We start from the raw sequence: 22792 nt of genomic DNA on the forward strand, positions 1-22792 counted from the left end.
TGTGGTCCTTCTCATCATTAGGTGCAATTCTGGTGTTTCTGTGAGAGGCGGTGAACTCAGTGGTGCCTGCTTCTCCATCTTCCCCATCCATTCTTTATTCTTCTTTTCCATTTTTCTTTTAAAGGAATTACTGTTATTATTTTGTTGGATCTCTGCCATGAGATTTTTATTTACATCTTTTTGTATCCCTTTTAGTGTGTCTCCTATATATATATTAGGGATATTATAGCACTCACTCTTAGTACAGTTCAGTCTAAATTTGTAATGTTTATCCTTTCCCAAATAACATAAGACTATCTTTAAGAGGTGAACTGCCAAATATCTTACTTCCTTATATGTTATAGTCTCTACAAAGCATTATTACAGTAGTTTAAACAGTCAATATTCTTTCATATTATCTTTCTCAGCACTCTTAATTCCTTCTTATGAATTTGAGCTTCTATCTATGGTCATTATCACAACGGCAGAAAAAAATGTTTTAGCTTTTATTTAAATGTGGGTAGCTGATGACAAACTGTTTTTGTCTATAAATATCTTAGTTTTGTCTTCACTTCTGCAGGATACTTTGAATAGGCATAGGAATCTAGTTTGACTGTATTTTTCTTTGAGCTCTTTAAATCTGACATTCCATTAATTTTAAGTATTTTAAAATATCTTTTAATTTTTTTTAAAAAAATTGAAGTATAGTTGATTTATGATATCATCTTAGTTTCAGGTGTATAGCACAGCAATTCTAAAAACCTTCCCTTAAAGGTTATTAGGAAATACTGAGTATAGTTCCCTGTGCCATATAGTAGGTCTTTGTTGGTTATCTATTTTATATACAGTAGCATGTATATGTTAATATACATGCTATATGTTAACCTCCCAATTATTCCTTCCCCATCCTCCTTTTCCCTTTGGTCACCATATGATTGCTTTTTATGTCCGTGAATCTCTTCCTATTTTGGAAATAAGTTCACTTGTGCTTTTTCCCCAATATTCCACATATAAGTGATATTATGATATTTGTCTTTGATTTACTTCACTTAGTAGGATAATCTCTAGGCTCATATATGTTGCTGCAAATGTCATTATTTCATTCTTTTTTAAGCTGAGTAATATTCCATTGTACTACAATATGCTTTATCAATTTATCTGTTGATGGACATTTAGATAGCTTGTATGTCTCACCTATTGTAAACAGTGCTGCAATGAACACTTGCATGTACCTTCTGGACCATGTTTTTCTCCAGATGGATACCCAGGAGTGGGACTGCAGGTTGATACAGTGGCTCTATTTTTAGTTTTTAAAGGAACCTCCATACTGTTCTCCATAGCGGCTGCACCAGTTTACATTCCCACTAACTGTGCATGAGGGTTCCTTTGTCTCCACATCCTCTCCAGCATTTATTATTTGCAGGTTTTTTGATGATGGCTATTCTGACTGATATGAGGTCAGAACTACCTCACTGTAGTTCTGATTTGCATTTCTCTAGTAATTAGTGACATAAAGCATCTTTTCATGTGCCTTTTGGCCATTTGTATGCTTTCTTTGGAGAAATATCTATTTAGATTTTTTTTTTGATTGGGTTGTTGGTTTTTTTTTTATATTGAGGCATATCAGCTGTTTGTATATTTTGAAAATTAATCCCTTGCCAGCTGCATCATTTGCAAATATATTCTCCCCATCTGTCGATTTTTTCATTTTGTTTATGGTTTCTTTTGTCATGCAAAAATCTTAAAGTTCAATTAGGTCCCATTTGTTTCTTTTTGCTTTTATTTCCATTACTGTAATGTGTGTGTGTGTGTGAGTTGCTTAATCGTGTCCCATTCTTTGCAACCCCATAGACCACAGCCCACCAGGCCTCTCCGTCCATGGGATTCTCTGGGCAAGAACACTGGAGTGGGTTGCCATTTCCTTCTCCAACAGAAACTATAGAAAGAAAAAATGTGAAGCCGCTCAGTCGTGTCTGACTCTTTGTGACCCCATGGACTGCAGCCCACCAGGCTCCTCCATCCATGGAATTTTCCAGGCAAGAGTACTGCAGTGGGTTGCCATTTCCTTCTCCACATTACTGTAGGAAATGGATCAAAAAATATATTGCTGCAATTTACGTGAAAGAGTGTCTTGCCTGTGTGTTTCTCTTGGGATTTTATAGTATCTGGTCTTACATTTAGGTTTTTAATCTATTTTGAGTTTATTTTTGTGTATGGTGTTAGAGAATGCTCTAATTTCATTCTTTTACATGTAGCTGCCCAGTTTCACCAGCACCACTTATTAAAGACCCTGGTTTTTTTCCATTGTATATTCCTGCCTCCTTTGTCATAGACTATTGACCATAAGTGCATGGGTTTATTTCTGGGCTTTCTATCCTGTTCCATTGTTTCCCCCCCCCCCCCCCCCCGTTTTTGTACCAGTAATGTACCGTCTTGATGATTGTAGCTTTGTGGTGTAATCTAAAGTCAGGGAGGTTGATTCTTCCAGCGCGGTTTTTCTTTCTCAAGATTACTTTGGCCATTTTCAGACTTTTATGTTTCCACACAAATTAAAAAAGTTTGTGTTCTAGTTCTGTGAAAAATGCCATTGGTAATTTGATAGGAATTGCATTAAATTATAGATTGCCTTGGGTAGTATAGTCATTTTGACAATATGGATTCTTCCAGTCCAAGAACACATCTTGCTGTAGATGACATGATAGCCCTGGGTTATACTCTGAATAGCTGCTACAATCTTCGGGTACTGTTCTACATTTGGGTCCTGTGCCTCAAAACTAAGTGACTCCTCAAATAAAGAAAATTCTCACGCCCGTGATAAGTATATATTTTGATCAGTTTGTGTCATCTTCAATTTCTTTCATCAGCATCTTATAGTTTTTCAAGTACAGGTCTTTTGCCTCCTTAGATAGGTTTATTCCTAGGTATTTTCTTCTATTTGATATACATGTAAATGGGACTGTTTCCTTTATTTCTTCTTCTGATATTTCATTGTTAATGTTTAGAAATGCAACAGATTTCTCTGTTTTAATTTTGTATCCTGAAACTTTACTGATTTTTTGGGTAATTTTTTGGTAGTGTCTTTAGGATTTTCTATGTATAGTATGTCATCTGCAAAGAGTGTCTATTTCACTTCTTTTCCAAGTTAGATCCTTTTCTTTCTTTTTCTTTTCTGATTGCTGTGGCTAAGACTTCCAAAACTATGTGGAATGAAAATGGAGAGGGTGGACATCCTTGTTACCGTTCTTGAAGGAAATACTTTTAGCTTCTCACTGTGGAGTATGATGTTAGATGGGTTTGTCATATATGGCCCTTATTTTGTTGAGGTGTTGTTACCACTAAGTCATGTCTGATTCTTTGTGACCCAGTGAACTGCAGCACACCAGGCTCCTCTGTCCTGTACTATCTCCCAGAGTTTGCTCAGATTTATATCCACTGAGTTGGTGATGCTATCTAACCTCATCCTCTGCTGACCCCTTCTCCTTTTACCTTTAATCTTTCCCAGTAACAGGGTCTTTTCCAATGAGTCAGCTCTTTGCATCAGGTGGCCAAAGGACTGGAGCTCCAGCTTCAGCACCAGTCCTTTCAGTGAATATTCACAGTTGATTTTCTTTAGGACTGACTGGTTTGATCTCCTTGCAGTCCAAGGGACTCTCAAGAGTCTTCTGCAACACCACAATTTGAAAGCATCAATTCTTTGCTGCTCAGCCTTCCTTAAGGTCCAACTTTATGTTAAGGTAGATTCTCTCTATGGCCACTTTATAGAGAGTTTTTATCAGAAATATTCAGTAAGTCCCCTACATAAACCTTCAAGTCGTGAACTTTTCAAAGATGCAAATATGTATTTGCAAGTCCAGTCACGTAAATTAGTTCACATCTGGCGTACACTGTTACATGTGTGCATCCACTACAAGTGGTTGTGTTTTCGTATCCTCCATTGTACAGTACTGTATTCAGTACAGAAGTATAGTATCTTTATTTCAAGCCCAGGATGTCCAGAGCAAGCATCAAAGCAGCAGGGATGAAGCTGGTACTGCTGAAGAACTGAGGAGATTCAAGATGCAGGGAATGGTTTGGGCAGGGGACTTTTCTTTAAATGAGGAGTCACTTAGTTTTGAGGCACAGGACCCAAATGTAGAACTGTACCTGAAGGTTGTAGCAGCCGTTCAGAATACAACCCAGGGCTATCATGTTATCTACGACAAGAAAGAGAGCGACTACCAAGCCGTCACTGGTTTATTCATTCAAGAGGGTAGATCGAAGTGAATCCAGCAAGAAACCAGAACCTGTGCCATCAACATCAGGCGTGAATGAAACTGTAGCTTGCCCTGTGCTTCCTATTGCTGACAACCCTTCAGCACTACCGTCACCTATCTCCTCTCTCTACCCCACTCAGTAACTGTTCTTGCCTGTTCACTCGATGCTAGCTCCAATATGCCAGCGTTGTACTGTATTACTCTTACTTGTCAAGGTACTGTACTGTAAGCTTAAAACTGTTTTATCTTTCTGTACGATTTGTGTGGAAAGTATTATAAACTTATTATAGTACAGTACTATATAGCTGATTTGTATTAGTTGGGCACTGCAGTCACTCACTTTGTTGTACTTATGAACAAACCGGACTCACAAACATGCTCTTGAAATGGAACTCATCTGTATTTAGGGGACTTACTGTGTGTTGAATTTTATCAAAAGATTTCTCTGCATCTACTGTGAGGATCATATACTTTCCATTTAATTTGTTAAAGTGGTGTATCGGACTGATTGATTTGCAGATATTGAAAAATCCTTGCATCCCTGGGATAAATCCCTCTTGATCATGATGTATTATCCTTTAAATGTATTGTTGGATTTGGTTTACTAGTATTTTGTTGAGGATTTCTGTGTCTATGTTCATCAGTTATGTTGGCCTGTAATTTTCTTTTTTTGTGGTACTTCTGGGTTTTGGTGTCAGGGTGAGGGTATTCTCACAGAATCAATTTGAAATTCCTTCTTGTGCAATTTTTGGAATAACTTCAAAAGGATAGCTGTTCAGTTCAGTTCAGTTCTCAGTTGTGTCCGACTCTTTGTGACCCCATGGACGCCAAGGCCTCCCTGTCCATCACCAACTCCCGTAGTTTACTCAAACTCATGTCCATAGAGTCGGTGATGCCATCCAACCATCTCATCCTCTGTCGTCCCCTTCTCCTCCTGCCTTCAATTTTTCCCAGCATCAGGGTCTTTTCAAATGAGTCAGTTCTTCGCATCAGATGGCCAAAGTACTGGAGTTTCACCTTCAGCATCAGTCCTTCCAGTGAATATTCAGGACTGATTTCCTTTAGGATGGACTGGTTGGATCTCCTTGCTGTCCAAGGGATCCTAAGAGTCTTCTTCAATACCACAGTTCAAAAGCATCAATTCTTTGGTGCTCAGCTTTCTTTATAGTCCAACTCTCACATTCATTCATGACTACTGGAAAAACCATAGCCTTGACTAGATGAACCTTTGTTGGCAGTCATGTCTCTGCTTTTTAATATGCTGTCTAGGTTGGTCATAACTTTTCTTCCAAGGAGTTAGCGTCTTTTAATTCCATGGCTGTAGTCACCATCTGCAGTGATTTTGGAGCCCCCCAAAATAAAGTCTGTCCTTGTTTCCATTGCTTCCCCATTTATTTGCCATGAAGTGATGGGACCGGATGCCATGATCTTAGCTTTCTGAATATTGAGCTTTAAGTCAACTTTATCACTCTTCTCTTTCACTTTCCTCAAGAGGTTCTTGAGTTCTTCCTTGTTTTCTGCCATAAGAGTGGTGTCATCTGCATATCTGAGGTTATTGATATTTCTCCTGGCAATCTTGATTCCAGCTTGTGCTTCCTCCAGCCCAGCGTTTCTCATGATGTACTCTGCACAGAAGTTAAATAAGCAGGGTGGCAATATACAGCCTTGACGTACTCCTTTTCCTATTTGGAACCAGTCTGTTGTTTCATGTCCAGTTCTAACTGTTGCTTCCTGACCTGCATACAGATTTCTCAGGAGGTAGGTCAGGTGGACTGGTATTCCCATCTCTTTCAGAATTTTCCAGTTTGTTGTGATCCACACAATCAAAGACTTTGGCATGGTCAGTAAAGTAGATGTGGATGTTTTTCTGGAACTCTCTTGTTTTTTCAATAATCCAACAGATGTTGGCAATTTGATCTCTGGTTCCTCTGCCTTTTCTAAATCCAGCTTGAACATCTGGAAGTTTATGGTTCACTTACTGTTGAAGCCTGGCTTAAAGAATCTTGAGCGTTACTTTGCTAGCATGGGAGATGAGTGCAATTGTGCAGTAATTCGAGCATTCCTTGGCATTGCCTTTCTTTGGGATTGGAATGAAAACTGACCTTTTCCAGTCCTGTGGCCACTGCTGAGTTTTCCCAATTTGCTGGCATACTGAGTGCAGCACTTTCACAGCATCATCTTTCAGGATTTGAAATAGCTCAACTGGAATTCCATCACCTCCACTAGCTTTGTTCATAGTGATGCTTTCTAAGGCCCACTTGACTTCACATTCCAGGATGTCTGGCTCTAGGTGAGTGATCCACACCATCATGATTATCTGGGTTGTAAAGATCTTTTTTGTATAGGTCTTCTGTGTATTCTTGCCACCTCTTCTTAATATCTTCTGCTTCTATTAGGTGCATACAATTTCTGTCCTTTACTGAGCCCTTCTTTGCATGAAAAGTTCCCTTGGTATCTCTAATTTTCTTGAAGAGATCTCTAGTCTTTCCCATTGTATTGTTTCCCTCTATTTCTCTGCACTAATCACTGAGGAAGGCTTTCTTATCTCTCCTGGCTATTCTTTGGAACTCTGCATTCAAATGGTATACCTTTCCTTCTCTCCTTTGCCTTCAGTTTTTCTTAGGTCCAGCGACCAGCCAGTCCCAGGGTAGGTTCTGACTTGTGTTTATGGACTCAGGTCTGCAGGACTGTAGTTTTCTTGTTTCTAATGTCTGCCCCCAGGTGGGTGAGGCTGGTCTAGAGGCTTGTGAGGGTTTTCTGGTGGGTGGTGGTGGGTCTTGGCCCTCTGGTGAGCAGGGGTGTGTCTAGAGTTGGTTTTGGGCTCAGGAAGTCTTTAGGCTGCCTGTCTGCTGACGGGTAGGTCTATGTTCCTTTCTATTGGTTATCTGGCCTGAGGCATCCCAGGATTGGAGCTTACAGGCTGTTGGGTAGGGCCAGGTCTTGCCCAGAATCCAAAATGTCTGCCTCTAGTTAGAGTTCACATAGATCCCCACTATGTCTGCCACCAGCTTTTATGACCCCAGAGAGAGCCACCCCTCCCCGTGTCCCCTGAGCCTGCCTTCCCTGGAGACTCTCCATGAGCAGCAGGCAGGTCTAGCCTAGGCTCCTACGGGGTTACTGCTGCACGGGAGATCTTGTGTGCGCTCTCCAAGAGTGGAGTCTGTTTCCCCCTGTCCTGTGGCGCTCCTGCGATGAAGCCCTGATAGCTTTCAAAGCTGAACACTCCGGGGGCTCCTCCTCGGGAAGCTAGACCCGTACGCTGGGGAGCCTGGCTGGTGCTCACTGTTCTCTCATGGGAGAACTTGTGGCTGTAATTATCCTCCAGTTTGAGGGCTGCTCCCTTGGGTGGTATGGGATTTGACTATATTGCAAGCGTGCCCCTCCTACCAGCTAGTCGTTTCTTCTTTGTCTTTGGATGCAGAGGGTTTTTCTTTCTTGTCACTGTTGTTAGCAGATCCCAGTCTTTTTTATTGACAGCTGTTCTCAGTGATTTTGGTGTGCTTATGAGAGGAGGGCCTTCTACTCTGCCATCTCATCTCCAGCATTTGGGATTTTCCATTGTCTTTTGATTTCTGGAGCTTCTGTATTAAAAATCAGCTGAAAATCTGCTGTTTTTCTGAAGGCAATGTTTTTCTTCCTTTTGACAGCTTTATGTTTTCCTTTATTTTTTGTTTTCAGCATTTACTATAATGTGTGTGCTCATGTGGTCAGTCGTGTTTAATTCTGAGATTCCATGGACTGCAGACGGCCAGGCTCCTCTGTCCAAACTCAGATGCAATTTTTTCTGCTTACAGTTTACTGAGTTTTTTGAATCTATATGGGTTGATGTCTTTAAAGATTTTTGGAAAAATTCTCACTTTCCCCATCTGCTTTTTCTGGGACTCTAGTTACTCTTATGTGAGACTGACTGTGGCTCACATGTGTCTTCTGCTTCATTCTGTTTTTATTATTTTTTAAAATCTGTATTTCAGTTTGAATATTTTCTATTGACTTCTCTGAGTTCATTAATTCAGTCTTATGTTCAATCTTCTGTTAAATCCCATCAAATGTATTTTTAATTTTAGATCCTGTGTCTGTTCTAAAATATCAATTTTTTAGATTTCGTTTCCTTGTTGAAATTAATCTCATTCATTTACCTGTCTTTAATTTTCATTGATGTATTTTTAACAGTTTTTGATTGCCCATTCCATCATCTTGCTCACATGGAGACTGGCTTTTATTGTATACTTTAAAAAATTTTTTATGCATGTTTTCTTGATTCTTTGCACATTCTGTAATTTTCATTGTATTCTGGGCATTGTATTTAAAATAACTTTTATTGAGGGGTTTATTTTCCTATGTTAGACTGATAAGGTGAGAATCTAATCATGTCAGTCCATTCAATATTTGAACTGAGTGCAACTGGGCTACAGTTGATTCAGTTCGCTCTGAACTAAAGTGTTTGTTTGAACTGAAGTGCTAAGAGTCTTGAATTTTCTGTTAAGATCTAGTGGACTGTGTCTCCTAAATACCAAGAGTTTGTAGAAGACCTTACTTTCGCTTTTCCACCCCAGCTTTCTATGAACCGTGTTGCCCAGTGGTCAGCAAATGTCTCACGATAACTGCTGATGCTTTGGGAACACATTTATCTGTAAAGCCAGCTTACCAAGGAAGGACCCTGTTTCTCTGAAAATTTTAATCATTTTTGTCTCCACAGCTCCACTAAGCTCTTTAAGTTGTTGCAGTCCTAGTTTTAAGTGAAAATTTTCTTACCAATTAAGTTATAAGGAGGCTAACTGCTCTCCAGTTGACTTTCTTTGTAATTCTTTTAACCACATAAAATGTGCTACTTTACATAAGCTGTGAAATAGCTTATGTATTAGTATTAAAAATTTATTGTGGAAACATTTTATATATTAGCAACAAGTAACCAAATGGTGTTATTTTGGTGTCTACCTGTGAGATAACTAGCTTTTCTGTTTTTTAAACAATATTTTTTAATGTTTGCCCATTCTAACTTTTTTTGGTGGTGCTCAGGTTACTTATTACTGGAACCAATTTATTAATGGAATCTATCTTAGAACTATGATATCTGGCTGATTTCAACTAGACAAGTTTAATTTTGGCTTTTTTTTTTTTTTTTAAATTTAGTTGCCTCAGGTCTTAGTTGCAACATGTGGACTCTTAGTTACAGCATGTAACTAGTTCCCTGACCTGGGATTGAACCACTGGACCATTAGTGATTAAGGGAAGTCCTTGGACAAGCTTAATTTTATATGTAAAGAATTCTTTATTGTGCAAGCAAAACATACCTAGAAAATCTGAGGTTTTAGATTAATTTTTATTTAAAATTTTAAAAAACTTAAAAAATATCTAAATTGTTTTTTAGATGACTTGCAAGTTCAAATCTTTGTCCCCATTTTAGTACTTTTTAAAATAATACATCTGTACTTACAAATTTGAAAACTAAGTCATACAAAAAAGTACATTTTGTTAGAGTACAAACATTAAGAACTTATTTTAAGTTTTTTTTGTTTTTTTTTTAGTGTACCTAAAATGGTAAGTCAACTATAAGTTGAAATGTGGATAAAGTGAATTATTTTCCAAAGCAAAACTGTTATAAAGACAGTAATTCTTTCTTTAAATTGAATGACTTAACTCTCACTGTATGATTTTCTTAAAAATTAAAGTAAGAAACTAAACTGTCAAGGGGGTAAAATTTAACTCTGAAGGAGACTGGTGACACAGGTGAAGATGAACTGATCTACATGCTATAGGTTTAATTCACTCGGTGATGTACAAATACGGGATGGTTTAATTTTTACCAATGACAGCTGTGGTCTTGTCTTTACTCTTCTGGCTAGTGGAAAAAAACTTAAACTTGCTAAGGAATAGATTTCTCATTCTAACTCCTGAAGTTTTCCTGTTTCTGCTTTAAAATCTAGCCTGCCGAGCTTTCTTCCGCTTCCTTGGTGCACGCTGGTTTTAAGGGCGGCTGCCTGGTGCTGTCTGTGGAAGGCAGGAGCACGGCCTTTTCTCTCTCTGTCTTTTGCCACTGATGGCAGTATGTGGGTGCTGGGGGGCAGGTAAGGAGACTGCTTCCGCATCTGCTTACACTCAGGCAAGAATGATGGTGACAGTCCCACTCCTTTGGTCTTGGCTATTTCTCTCTTCAGTGCTAACATGTTCTCGGCTCAGTCGCTAAGTCGTGTCTGACTCTGAGAGCCCATGGACTGCAGCACACCAGGCTTCCCTGTCCTTCACCATCTCCTAGAGTTTGATCAAACTCATGTCCACTGAGTTGGTGATTCCATCCAATCAGCTCATCCCTTGTCACCCCTTTGCCTCTTGCCCTGAATCTTTCCCAGCATCAGGATCTTTTCCAATGAGTTGGCTCTTCGCATCAGGTGGCCAAAGTCTTGGAGCTTCAGCTTTAGCATCAGTCCTTCCAATGAATACTCAGGGTTGATTTCCTTTAGGATGGACTGGTTTGATCTCCTTGCTAACGTATTTGTGCAATCTGGTAGCCCCAATGAGAATGCTACAGGTGCTTTGGCTTCCTGAGACTCCACAAAATACTACAGGTGGCGTACTCTCTTTGTCCTGACCGTAGGATGTGGGGAACACCCCTCTGAATGCTAAGTCATGGAATCTCTGTCTCACTGGGGCTCTTTCTTTGGCTGCAGAGATCGGGCGTGGCTCTCCTAGGGGAACCTGCCAGTACCTTTCTCAGTAGATTTCTACATCATCCACACTGTGGACTGAGGCAATGCAGTGAGATGCTGTCTGCACCCCGCAGAGCAGAGCATGTACCCAGATATTTGGGTGCAGCATCCCTAAAGTTTTCTAAGCTTTTCAAACTCCAGTTTAAGCCAGCAGAGTACTCAAGGTTTTAATCAACTTCGCTATGAGATGGGACTTTACTCAAGATCCAGAGTCAATGCCCAAACTCTACCACCAATTCTCTGGGGCTGCTCTGAGTCTGGAGGGATGACAAAGAGAAAACTCTCTCTCTCCATAAACACATCTTGTGGAGAGGAATGGGGCTGGGATAGGCAGCATGTATATGAACTCTGCTCTTCTCCAAGAGGCGATATTTTTCTCCCCTTCATAAGGACTTTTCCTGAATTAAGGGGGTGGGACAGGCTGGTGGGGAAAGGTTCTGCTGAACTTTGCGTACTTTGTGAAGGCTGAGGCAATTCTCTGCACTTAAAAGGAGAGACAGATAGTGACTCTGGAGCCAGCTATGAGCTGCCCCTTTGTTAACTGCAGTCCTGATCAGAATCCCTTCTTGGGAGCAGGTAAAGGTCTTAGTAAGTAAATTTCAGCAAATTAATATATACTCTCTACATTTTATAATGTTAAGAATGAACTCAAAAGCCCTTTAATATTTGACTGTCTGAATCAAGTATTAACACTTTCTACATTGAGACTATCCTCAACATTTTCAAAGGGAAAATTTTCCAATATCACATAAACACCCAGTGTTAATAAAAACATTTTATTCTAATTGGAAAATAACTAAAATCACTACTGATTAATAACTAATACTTGTGTAGCCCTTGATAGTTTACAAAGAACTCTCACATACACCATCACATTTGGTTTCTACAACAAACCTTTTATTTTACTTTCAGCTTACTGTTATTTTTTTCCCATTTTATGGATGTGATAATTAAAACATGGTGAGGTGAGTGACCTGCCCTGAAAGAACTAGGGCTCTAACTCCAGTTGCGAAACAAAAATTGTAGGTTTTCCTCACTGTCTAAGCCTTCTTCTAATCCACGTCTCCAAAAGCTGTTCTTTCTTAGTAGAGATGATGTACTTGTGTGGTATGTCTCCCAAGTTAATCCTGAGAGTGAAACTGGACACTAGGTACTTTACTCCATCACTTTGTCCTCCATGTGACTAAAATCAAGTGTACAGACAACTTCCTGGGATTAGCAGGTATAGCCTGCCTGTCTCTGGGACCCCAGGCCCCATCTCAAAGGTCAACTTTTAGGAAAGGAAGTTGAAAAGAACCATCTGCATACAACATTTAAGTCCAAGTTCCCTTTGGACTTCAATTCCCGAGGTACTCAAAAATGAAAGCTGTGTTTGGTAATTTGTAACTAACATAAGGGCTAGTACCTGTGAAGGCTTTGAAGATAAAAACACATTTTTCTTTTTTCATTCAGTAATAGTGAATTTTGTTGCCAAGGACTTCAGCATTAGGGGAAGTAATATGCCATGCTTTGCATCCCAGGGGGGTCATCATGACTTCTCGAAATATCACAAGGGAGCAGTGGGCAAGGAAACTGGAGCTCAAAAGCGACACACATCGCCCACTGTTACCATAGTTACAACAGGAAAGGCCATGAGAGACGTACTTTTTCCTATAAGCAGTGAAATAGGCCTTGCATGATTTAGGATCACTGGGGTGAATAATCCTAGCTCTGTCCACAGGGTTTTATTATGGCTGCCTTGAGTTTCAACGTGTAATAGGAACAGAAGGAGGGATAAATGATTTGCTTATGTTCAGTGAAGTTGTTATGGGTATTCTATCAGTTAACTTTTACTCTCAGAACCTGCATGAACTTATGAAGTCTTTATTCATCCCCCTGCCAGCAACTTCTAGGGATTAATGGCCATGACTAATTTTAGTTACTTTGGGTATGATACTCTACAGGAAGATAAAAGGAGGAGAATGTCTCTCTCATCCCTGAATTTCTGAGGCTGGACTGGTCTAAAGCTATGAAGATCACAGCAGCAGAGATGCCCCAGCTCTTTGTCTTCTCAATCTGGCTTTCTAAGCATAGTGGAATTTGGTCTAACTTGTCTTCCAGTGTTTGAATCTCTCCTACAGAATCTCTGCCAGAGTGATTTGTGTTCTCTAGTTTGATGAAATCTATAAAGTGTGCATCAACCAACAATTTAGGCAGTTTTGAGAGAGAACGATTACAACAAAAAAATAACACTTTTTGTGGGTTACTATTTGTCAGACACTATAAAAAGTGTCCTGTAATTTCATTTCATCCTCAGAAAGAAACCAGGAAGCAGGTAACTACTATTTCCAGTTTACAGATAAGGAAGCCAAAGCTTAGAATAGTAAAGAAGTTCCTCCCATGTCCCACAGCTGTGAAATGTCAGTGAGACCCAGGGATTGCTGACTCCCAAATGTGAGAGAAAGCTAAAGCCTCTAACAGCTTCACCTGGAGCCAACATCTGTCTCTCTGTGATTTCTGCCCACTGCTCCAGTTCTATCCCCTGAAGACTCACGGAAAGTCTTAATTCCTCTTCCACTACCAGCTCTTCGGGTATCTATAGACTTTTTTAGGATTTTCTGCATTCTGTTCAGACCACAGGACACTGTTTTTAGATGTCCATTCTCTACCCCCGAACCATGTATTGTTCTTGTTTTGCATCTCACGTTGGCTTTCGTGCTCTGCCCTCTGTCCCACCCCCAGCAGCCACGGTAGGCTTTAGAGTGAGTCGATCTTTTCCGTCCTCTGGCTTCTCATGTCCGAGCACAGTAAAATCTTTCTAGTCAGTTTCGAGGTGACAAGGCCCCACGCTGTGGCCTCCATTTCTGCACACTCCTGCTCACGCCGCATGTTCCCCAGCTCCTCCCCGGGAAAGCTGTGTGCTGGGATGTCCACTCGGTTCTTCCCGGTCCCTCGTCCTGCCGCCTCCTTCAGTCACCTTACTGGTGAGGCTTTCTCCACCTCTCTACTCAAAATAACAAGTCTCTCCCCTCCCTTCTCTTCCCTCTCCTCCTTCTTTTTGTATTTTTCTCCATAGCTTTTGCTGTTTACTTGTTGCTTTGATATTTATCTGCCCTCTCTTGTTAGCTCCACATAAAAATGATGCAAGCCCCACATAAGAATGATCCTCCATGAAGAAACAAAGTCTTACCTTCTCAGTTCAACTCTAACAGTCATCAGAAACTGACCTACAAAATGATCATTTCATATAAATCTACTTGCCCCAACACTAAGAGCATTCACTAGGTAGCTGGTGAATAAATGAATAATTTATTCACATACTTAAAATATTATAGAACATCCTTTATGTACTTGACCCCTCATGTGGAGTTTGAATGTAAATGGCCATGCAACTACGTATTAAAAGCTTTCACTGATACACTGAACATAGGTTTTAATTGTATACTACGACATTTTCTCCACTAGTAATTCAAAAGCATCCATCAACCTCAGAACATCCTGTGTGGAAAGGGCAAACTTCCCTATTGGCTGGTAGGACTGTTTGGATTCAGGATAAGGTCTTTCTTTGGCTAAATTAAGGCCACGATTTTGTGTATCACCTGCCACAGAGTGAACTGCTTCTCTTACCACCACCGTGTTTACACAGAGGACTGGATTTGGATATTCCTTTAGAAAATAATGACAAATTAATGATAATGTTCCACTTGAGCATCTCTGGCTGAAAATCACTGTAAAAACAAATTTTTCCACATGATGTCAATTCCTATTGGTGGATCTGACACAGTATATTTAGTTTAACAATGTCTCAGCCACAGTGTTTAAAAAAACATGCCAGAAATTCTAATGCTGAGAAACAGATACTAGGATGGAATACCACATGATAAAACGTAAGGAAAATGAGGACACTTATTGGAGGACTGACAGTAATCCTCACTGCTGATCACAAGATGCTGTGGAGATTGTTGTCAACCCCAAGACCTCCCTTCGATTACCACTTCAAATTATTTACCGTTAATTTGCAGTGCTGTTCATGGCAAGTGGAGGGTTTTGTCCTCACATGCTGAGGACAAGGAGACAGTTTAAGAATTTCAAATAGATATAGAAAAGCAAGTACTTTCCCCCATTCTAAAAGCCTTTTAAGAATCACAGATCAAGAATTCTCACATTCATCTACAATTTAATATAAAGCATTAGTGTTTCTATACCCACAACAAAACATGGACCTGCAGAAGTTTTCAAACACTCCTCCAGCAGCTTCATGCGGGTCTTCTGGAGCTCAGGGCTGTCCCATTCATCTTCATCAATTCCCCAGTACAGATCTATGACCTGGGGACCAACAGAGGAGGCAGTGTCAATTCACCTGTAGGAAAACTCAGTTGACATGTAGGAGTTATTCTTATTCACAATATTAAGCTAATATGATTTCTAATTTTTCTCTTGGCAGCATGTTTTGCCTTCGAGAGGGAAAATGATTTTTAAGATCAATCTAAAGAGGTATTTTTTTTTTAATCCCATGATGGTTTGGGGATGAACACTATGATTTCTTTTTTTGCTCCTGATTATACTGTTGACATGGGCCCAGAGAAAATGAAATGTTAAATGTCAGAGGCTTTGCAGTGCAGGCTTTCATTATATTGAAATGGCAATAGGATTTCAGAAGTCTGAAAGCAGCTGGGATATAGTAACTACATTATCTGAGATAAGTAACAGCGTGTAATTTTACACTGTGTCTCAATATGAGAAGGGAAAACCACAATGGGCATTCACATATACTGACCCAAAGTTAAATAACTACATTTCTTTTAAAAAAACAAAAGAAACATGATATCCCAAGGGGATATTTTGCTTATATCTGTTATCTCTAATCCCCTAAACAGCTCAGCTTTCATCAATACATTCCTAAAAAAACGTGTATAGAAGACAATGAAAGGGATACCTTTCAGAGAAGTGCGGATAATAGGATCCTCTGTCTCCTTACTTCAAAGACTACAGGGAAAGATGCTGAGAATCTGTAAGAACTTGTACAATTACACTCTTTGAAAAATCTGCTATGGAGAGCAGTATGAGTTCCATTCCCTCTACTCAACTGCTATCTGCATAAGGTAAATGTTTCTAATTGCAGCTTTGAAGAATTCCTCTTTTCCTTACTTCCCAAAAGCAGAAAAAAGAACCCCTTCTTTACTGTTTGCAAGGCGTCCAGTGAGATGCAGACGCAGGGCGTGGGTCCCCCAGTGCACCCCAAGTACTGTGTGTACCTCCCTTCTCTTGGCCAGTGCCCCACACAAGTGTCTGTGCCAAAATCTTTGTCTCTCTGTGTTTGAATTTTTAGGTGGCTGATGGAGATATAACAGATTCTTTAAAAAATATCCCTATGGCCCAGGCCCTGAGTTCTGTAACATATGAAACTATTAGCACTTATTTTGGGGTTCTTGCTTTAATGCTAAGAAAGGGGGACATCTGAGATATAACTTCACTGTCCAATATGAGAGCCATTAGCTGTGGTTATCTGAAAGTAAATAAAAGCTGAAAAATTCAGATGCTCAGTAGTCACATGCAGTCACTGACTTTCATGTTAGAAAGTACAGATATATTTATATATACTTCACCATCATAAAGTTTAACTGGACATAACTGTAAATTATTGAACTTCATATACTGAAATTACTAAACAAGACATTTTTGACCATCTGCCAATAAACTGTCAAACACACGAATGTGCAATGTGAATGATAACTCGGTTGTGCCATAACCAGACAGCCATACACAGAACCTGGTCCCCATCCTTTTGGCTGACACTGATTGAGGATCTGAGGAAAGGTACGATTTAGAATAGATGAGATACAGAAATGTTAAAAATGAAAAATTAATGTAACAAAAACTATAAATATATACCTGCTATTCCAGTCAAACCTTTAAGTGACATAAAATTATATAAAGTAATAATGATGTCATGGTAACTTATTAGATGCTGCATCTATAACAACAATAGCACAAAAGGGGAGAAAAGGGAATAGAGCTACAAGGAAGCAGTCTTCTACTGCTGAGTCACTGAAGTCATATCTGACTCTGTGTGACCTGCAGCCCACCAGGCTCCTCTGTCCATGGGATTTTCCAGGCAAGAATACTGGAGTGGGGTGCCATTTCCTTCTTCATGGGATCTTTCTGATATAGGGATCAAACCCATGTCTCATGTTTTACAGGCAAATTCTTTACCACTGAGCCACCTAGCTCACTGGAATTAACTTATTATTATTAGAATCTGCTTATGATTTATACTAACAAGATGTATATGCCTCAAAATAACTACAAAGAAAAATTACTCAAAAATAAGTGAAAAAGTCATTAAAGGAATTAAAATGTTAAATGAGAAAATAGTCACACACTGCAAAGCAAAGAGAAACAGAGGAAAACAAATGACAAATATATAGAACAAAAGTAAACTGACAGACGTAAATCCCATTATGTCAATATATTAAGTGTGACTGATTTAAACAATACGAAGGCAGAGACTGATACTGGATAAAAGCAAGACTTGACAACATGCTTCTACAGGAGGTATACCTTGGGTTCAGAGTGGTTAACAGTGGAAAAAGATTTATTACGCCAACACCAACCATAGGAAAGCTCACAGGGCTATTCTAATATCACGGAAAAGAAATTTTAAAACAATATAACTAGAGATGAAGAGGGACATTTTATAATAAGGGTCAATCCAACAGGAAGATATAACAATTATAAATGTATGTGCAACAAAGAGCCTTAAAATATATGAACTGCAAAGTGACAACAGTGAAGGAGAAAGTGACAATTCAACTGTAACAACTGGAGACTCAACCATCTCATTCAATAATCGGAAGAACTAGAAAGAAGATCACCAAAAACCTAGGAGACTGAAGCAATACTATAAACCAACTAGTTCTAATCTGTCTTAGGACAATCTATCCAACAACAGAGTGTACATTCTTAAGTCCACATAGAACATTCTTCAGGATAGAACATATGTTAGATCATAAAAAAGCCTCAGTAACCTATTTTTCTTTTTTTTCTTTTTGGTGTGTAGCCAATTTATTTATTTTTTCATTTATTTTTATTAGTTAGAGGCTAATTACTTTACAATATTGTAGTGGGTTTTTGCCATACATTAACATGAATCAGCCATGGATTTACATGTGTTCCCCATCCCGATCCCCCCTCCTGCCTCCCTCTCCATCCCATCCCTCTGGGTCTTCCAAGCCTCAATAACCTTAAATGAATTTAATTCATATAAAGTATGTTCTCTGAATACAATGGGATGGTATCGGAAATCAGTAATAGAAACTTGGAAAATGTACAAGTATTTGGAAATTAACATACTCCTAAATAACAAATGAACCAAAGAAGAAATTACTAGGGAAATTAAAAATTACTTTGAGATGAATGAAAATGAAGATACAACATACTGAAACATGAGATGCAAGTAAAGCAGTACTTAGAGGGAATTTAGAGCTGTAAACACCTATATTAAAAATGAAGATTTCAATAATTTAACTGAAGATAATAGGAAAAGGAGATCAAGGGCAAGAAGGAGGAAGGAAATAATAGATTACAATGGAAATTAATGAAACAGAATAGAAAATTTAGAAAAAACAACAAAATTTAGTGAAACCAACAATTGGTTCTTTGGAGAGATCAACAAAAGGGACAAAATTAACTGAATAGATCAAAAAAAAAAAAACTATCTAAAATGTGGGGTGAAGAGGCTATAACTACTAACCTTACAGAAATAAAAGGATTATTAGAGAATACTATGGACAATTGTTGCCAATTAACTAGATCACTTACATGAAATGGACAAATTCCTAGAGAGACACTGGCTATGTAAATTGACTCAAGATAGAATAGAAAATGTGAAGCTATTTATAACAAGAGATTAAGTAATTTTCAAAAAGCTTCATAAAAAGAAAAGCCTAGGTTCAGATGGATAAACTGGTAAATTCTACCAAATGTTTACAAAAGAATTTGTACCAATTATTCAGTCTTCCAAAAATTACCAAAGAACATTCCTAACTTACTCTGAGACCAGTATGATCCTGGTACCACAGCTAGACAAAAATATGAGGAAAGTACAAAGCAACATCTCTTATGAAAATAAACATCCTCAACAAAAATACTAAAACTCCTAACCTGGTAGCACATAAAAAGAATTCTACAACACAACTAGCTGGGATTTATTCCATAAATGCAGTGTTAGTTTAGCATCAGAAAATCAACTAATGGGAGACACTACATATTAAAAGAATAAAGGACAAAACCCGTATGGTCAGTCTCAAAAGACACAAAGAGTCCAACTAAATCCAACACCCCTTTGTGATTAAAAAAAAAAAAACCCTCAAACTAGTAATAGAAATTAACTTCTTCAGCCTAAGTAAAGGGCATGTATTAAAGAAAAACATAGCTAACATTATAATTAAGGAGCACTGAAAGCTTTCCACCTAAGATTAGGAGCAGAAGAAAAATATCCAGTATTTCCACTTTTATTCTACACTATACTGGAGGTGGAGGTTCCAGCCAGGGCAACTGGGCAAGAAAAAGAAATAAAGTAAGTCCACAGAGGAAAGGAGAAAGCAGATCCACCTTTACTCATAGATAACAAAACCTTATATATTGAAAATTCTAAGGAAACCACTAAAAAACTTATAACTAATTAGTTGTGCAAGGTTGTAGAATACAAGATCAATGTATAAAACCCAAGTGTAAAACTCAACATCCAGAAAACTAAGATCATGGCATCCAGCCCCATCACTTCATGACAAATAGATGGGGAAACAATGGAAATAGTGACAGACTTTATTTTTTCTGGGCTCCAAAATCACTGCAGATGGTGACTGCAGCCATGAAATTAAAAGACACTTGCTCCTTGGAAGGAAAGTTATGACCAACCTGGATAGCATATTAAAAAGCAGAGACATCACTTTGCCAACAAAGGTCCATCTAGTCAAGGCTATGGTTTTTCCAGTGGTCATGCATGGATGTGAGAGTTGGACCATAAAGAAAGTTGAGCACTGACAAGTTGATGCTTCTGAACTATGGTGTTGGAGAAGACTCTTCAAAATCCCTTGGACTGCAAGGAGATCCAACCAGTCCATCCTAAAGGAGATCAGTCCTGGGTGTTCATTGGAAGGACTGATGCTGAAGCTGAAATTCCAATACTCTGGACACCTGATGCAAAGAGCTGACTCACTGGAAAAGACCCTGATGCTGGGAAAGATTGAAGGCTGGAGGAGAAAGAGAAGACAGAGGATGAGATGGTTGGATGGCATCACCTACTCAATGGGCATGAGTTTGAGTAAACTCCGGGAGTTGGTGATGGACGGGGAGGCCTGGCGTGCTGCACTTCATGGGGTTGCAAAGAGTTGGACACAACTGAGCGTCTGACAGAACTGTTCGTCTATATACTAGCAAGAGCAATCTAAGATAAATGAAAAGTCCATTTCAGAGCATGAGAAAAAATAAAAAGCTCACAAATCAACTGAACAAAAGAAATGCAAATTTTACATTTTGAAAATTACAAAACACAATTGAAAGACATCCCCTATAAATGGATGGGGGGAGTAAATATTAAGATGGCAACACTTCTAGATAAAGCTACAGATTCAATGCAATCACTATAAAACTTCCAGCTGGCTTACAGAAATTGACAAGCTGATCCTAAAAATCATATGGAAATTCAAGAGACCCAGAACAACTAAACTAATCTTGCAAAAGGAGAATTAAGTTGGAAGACCCACACTTCCAGATTTCAAACTCAGTATGAAGCTACAATAATCAAGATAGTGTGATACTGGCATAAGTGTATTCAAAGGAATCAAATTAAAAATCCAGAAACAAATTCTCACACTTATGGTCAACTAATTTCAACAAGGGTGGCAAAATAGTCAATAGTATTGAGATAACTGGACAATTACAGGCAATAGAGTGAGGTTTTATTCCTGCCTCACACCATATATAAAAATTAAGTAAAAATGGATCCTAAACATACATTAAGAGTTAAAACTATAAAATAAGATTCTTATAGAAAACATCTTTGTGACCTGGATTTGAAAATGGTTTTTTAGATATGATTGCAAAGTTTTAAATAAGTAAAATAAATTTGGCTTCTCAAAATTTAAAAAGAAATTGTGCTTCAAAAGACACTAACAAGAAGTGAAGAAGGCACCCTCAAAATGGAAGAAAATACTTGCAAATCGTATTTGATAATAGGTTTGTATCTAGAATATATTAGGAACTCCTACAACTCAATAAGACAACCCATTTTAAAACAGACAAAAGATCTGAGTTATATTTCTTCACAGAATATAAACAGATTGCCAATAAACAATAATCTAATCAATATTACCACATGAAAAGATAATGTCATAAGTTATCAGGGGGATTACAAATCAAAACTACAAGATAAAACCTCATAGCCACCAGGATGGCTGTGATCAAAAAGACTGATAACAGTGTTCATAAAGATGTGGAGCAATTACAAAGCTCATGCACTGCTGGTAGGAATATAAAACAGTGCAGCCACTTTAGAAAACAGTCTGGCAGTTCCCCAAATAATTAAGCAGAATTTCCACACAATCCAGCAAATTTTTCTTGGTATATACCCAAGAGAGATGAAAACCTACCTCTAGACAAAATACTTATACATGGATGTTCATAACAGTAGTATTCATAATAGCCAAAAAGTGGAAACACTTCAAATGTCCATAAAGTGATCAATGGTTAAATGAAAATGATATACATCACACAATGGGCTATTTTCTGGCAAGAAAAAACTAATGAAATACTGTTATATGTTACAACATGGATGAGCCTTGAAAATGCTATCCTCAGGGAAAGAAGCCAGTCACAAAAGATCACCTGTTGCATGATTCCACTTACATGAACGGTCTAGAATAGGCAACTCTATAGGGTCAAAAAGTAGATTACTGGTTGTCCAGAGCTGGGAGGGAGGGGGATGGGGCAATTAGGGAGTGATGCCAAAGGGGACCGGATTTCTTCTTCGGATGATGAAAATATTCTAAAATTGATCTTGGCAGTGCTTACCTAATTGTGAATATACTAAAAACACTGAACTGTATACTTTAATTGGGCAAATTTTTTTTGATACATGAACTGAATTATATCTCAGCAATACTCTGCACATCTAGCTTGGACTGTGATTTTCTACAGGTCTTACAACTTCAACTCAAAGAACTGAGAGTAAGAACGGAAATGTTTAAATCATGCACCTAGTATATGAAGAGCTAAACAATAAGATCTCACTAAATATATGTGAACAAATGACCAGGGTAAAAGTCAAAACGAGGCATTCACTTATTTTTTAAATAGAAGCCTAAATGTCACAAGATTTATATGCCATCTTTGGGAGTCTTTTATAATAGTTTTTGCACCTGTTATTTCCTTAAAATTTGGCCACCACTGCCTTCACCCAGGCCTTCAATAAGTACATGTATTCTTACTTCAATTGCATTGTTTAAAGAAAAGCTGGAAGTAAGAGAATGTTTAAATTGTTCTTTCTCAAATGTCTTTATGAGCAGAAAATGATGAAAAATAAAATCAAGCAACCATGAAGGAGGAAATAAATAAATGAAACATTTAGCTTATGCCACACAAAACACTATTATGGGCAAACAGAAATGCCATATATCCACAAAATCAATAACTGGCAAGGAGTGGCTGGAACCCAAAGTGCCCAAAAAGACAAGATTTATCATATACTTTAAAAATTAAGTTTAGCTTTTGGCCTAATGTCCAGGCACTGCAGACACTGGAATCTAATTTGTTATTTATTGGAATACTACCTTGTTGACGGCACATTTTATGTGCCTTTGCTTATTTCATCATAAA

General features: G+C 38.4%; 1 protein-coding gene across 1 annotated transcript in view; it reads right to left on the reverse strand.

Moving 5' to 3' along the window:
* The window catches only part of NWD2 (NACHT and WD repeat domain containing 2), a 215179-nt gene that overhangs the window by 86430 nt on the left and 105957 nt on the right, over positions 1-22792 (reverse strand). The window contains exon 3 of the mRNA XM_020888269.2: positions 15125-15241. Coding sequence (XP_020743928.2) covers positions 15125-15241 — 117 coding nt within the window. The remainder of the gene's footprint in view (positions 1-15124; positions 15242-22792) is intronic.

The sequence above is a fragment of the Odocoileus virginianus genome, chromosome 21 (assembly GCF_023699985.2).
Source record: "Odocoileus virginianus isolate 20LAN1187 ecotype Illinois chromosome 21, Ovbor_1.2, whole genome shotgun sequence".
NCBI lineage: Eukaryota > Metazoa > Chordata > Mammalia > Artiodactyla > Cervidae > Odocoileus > Odocoileus virginianus.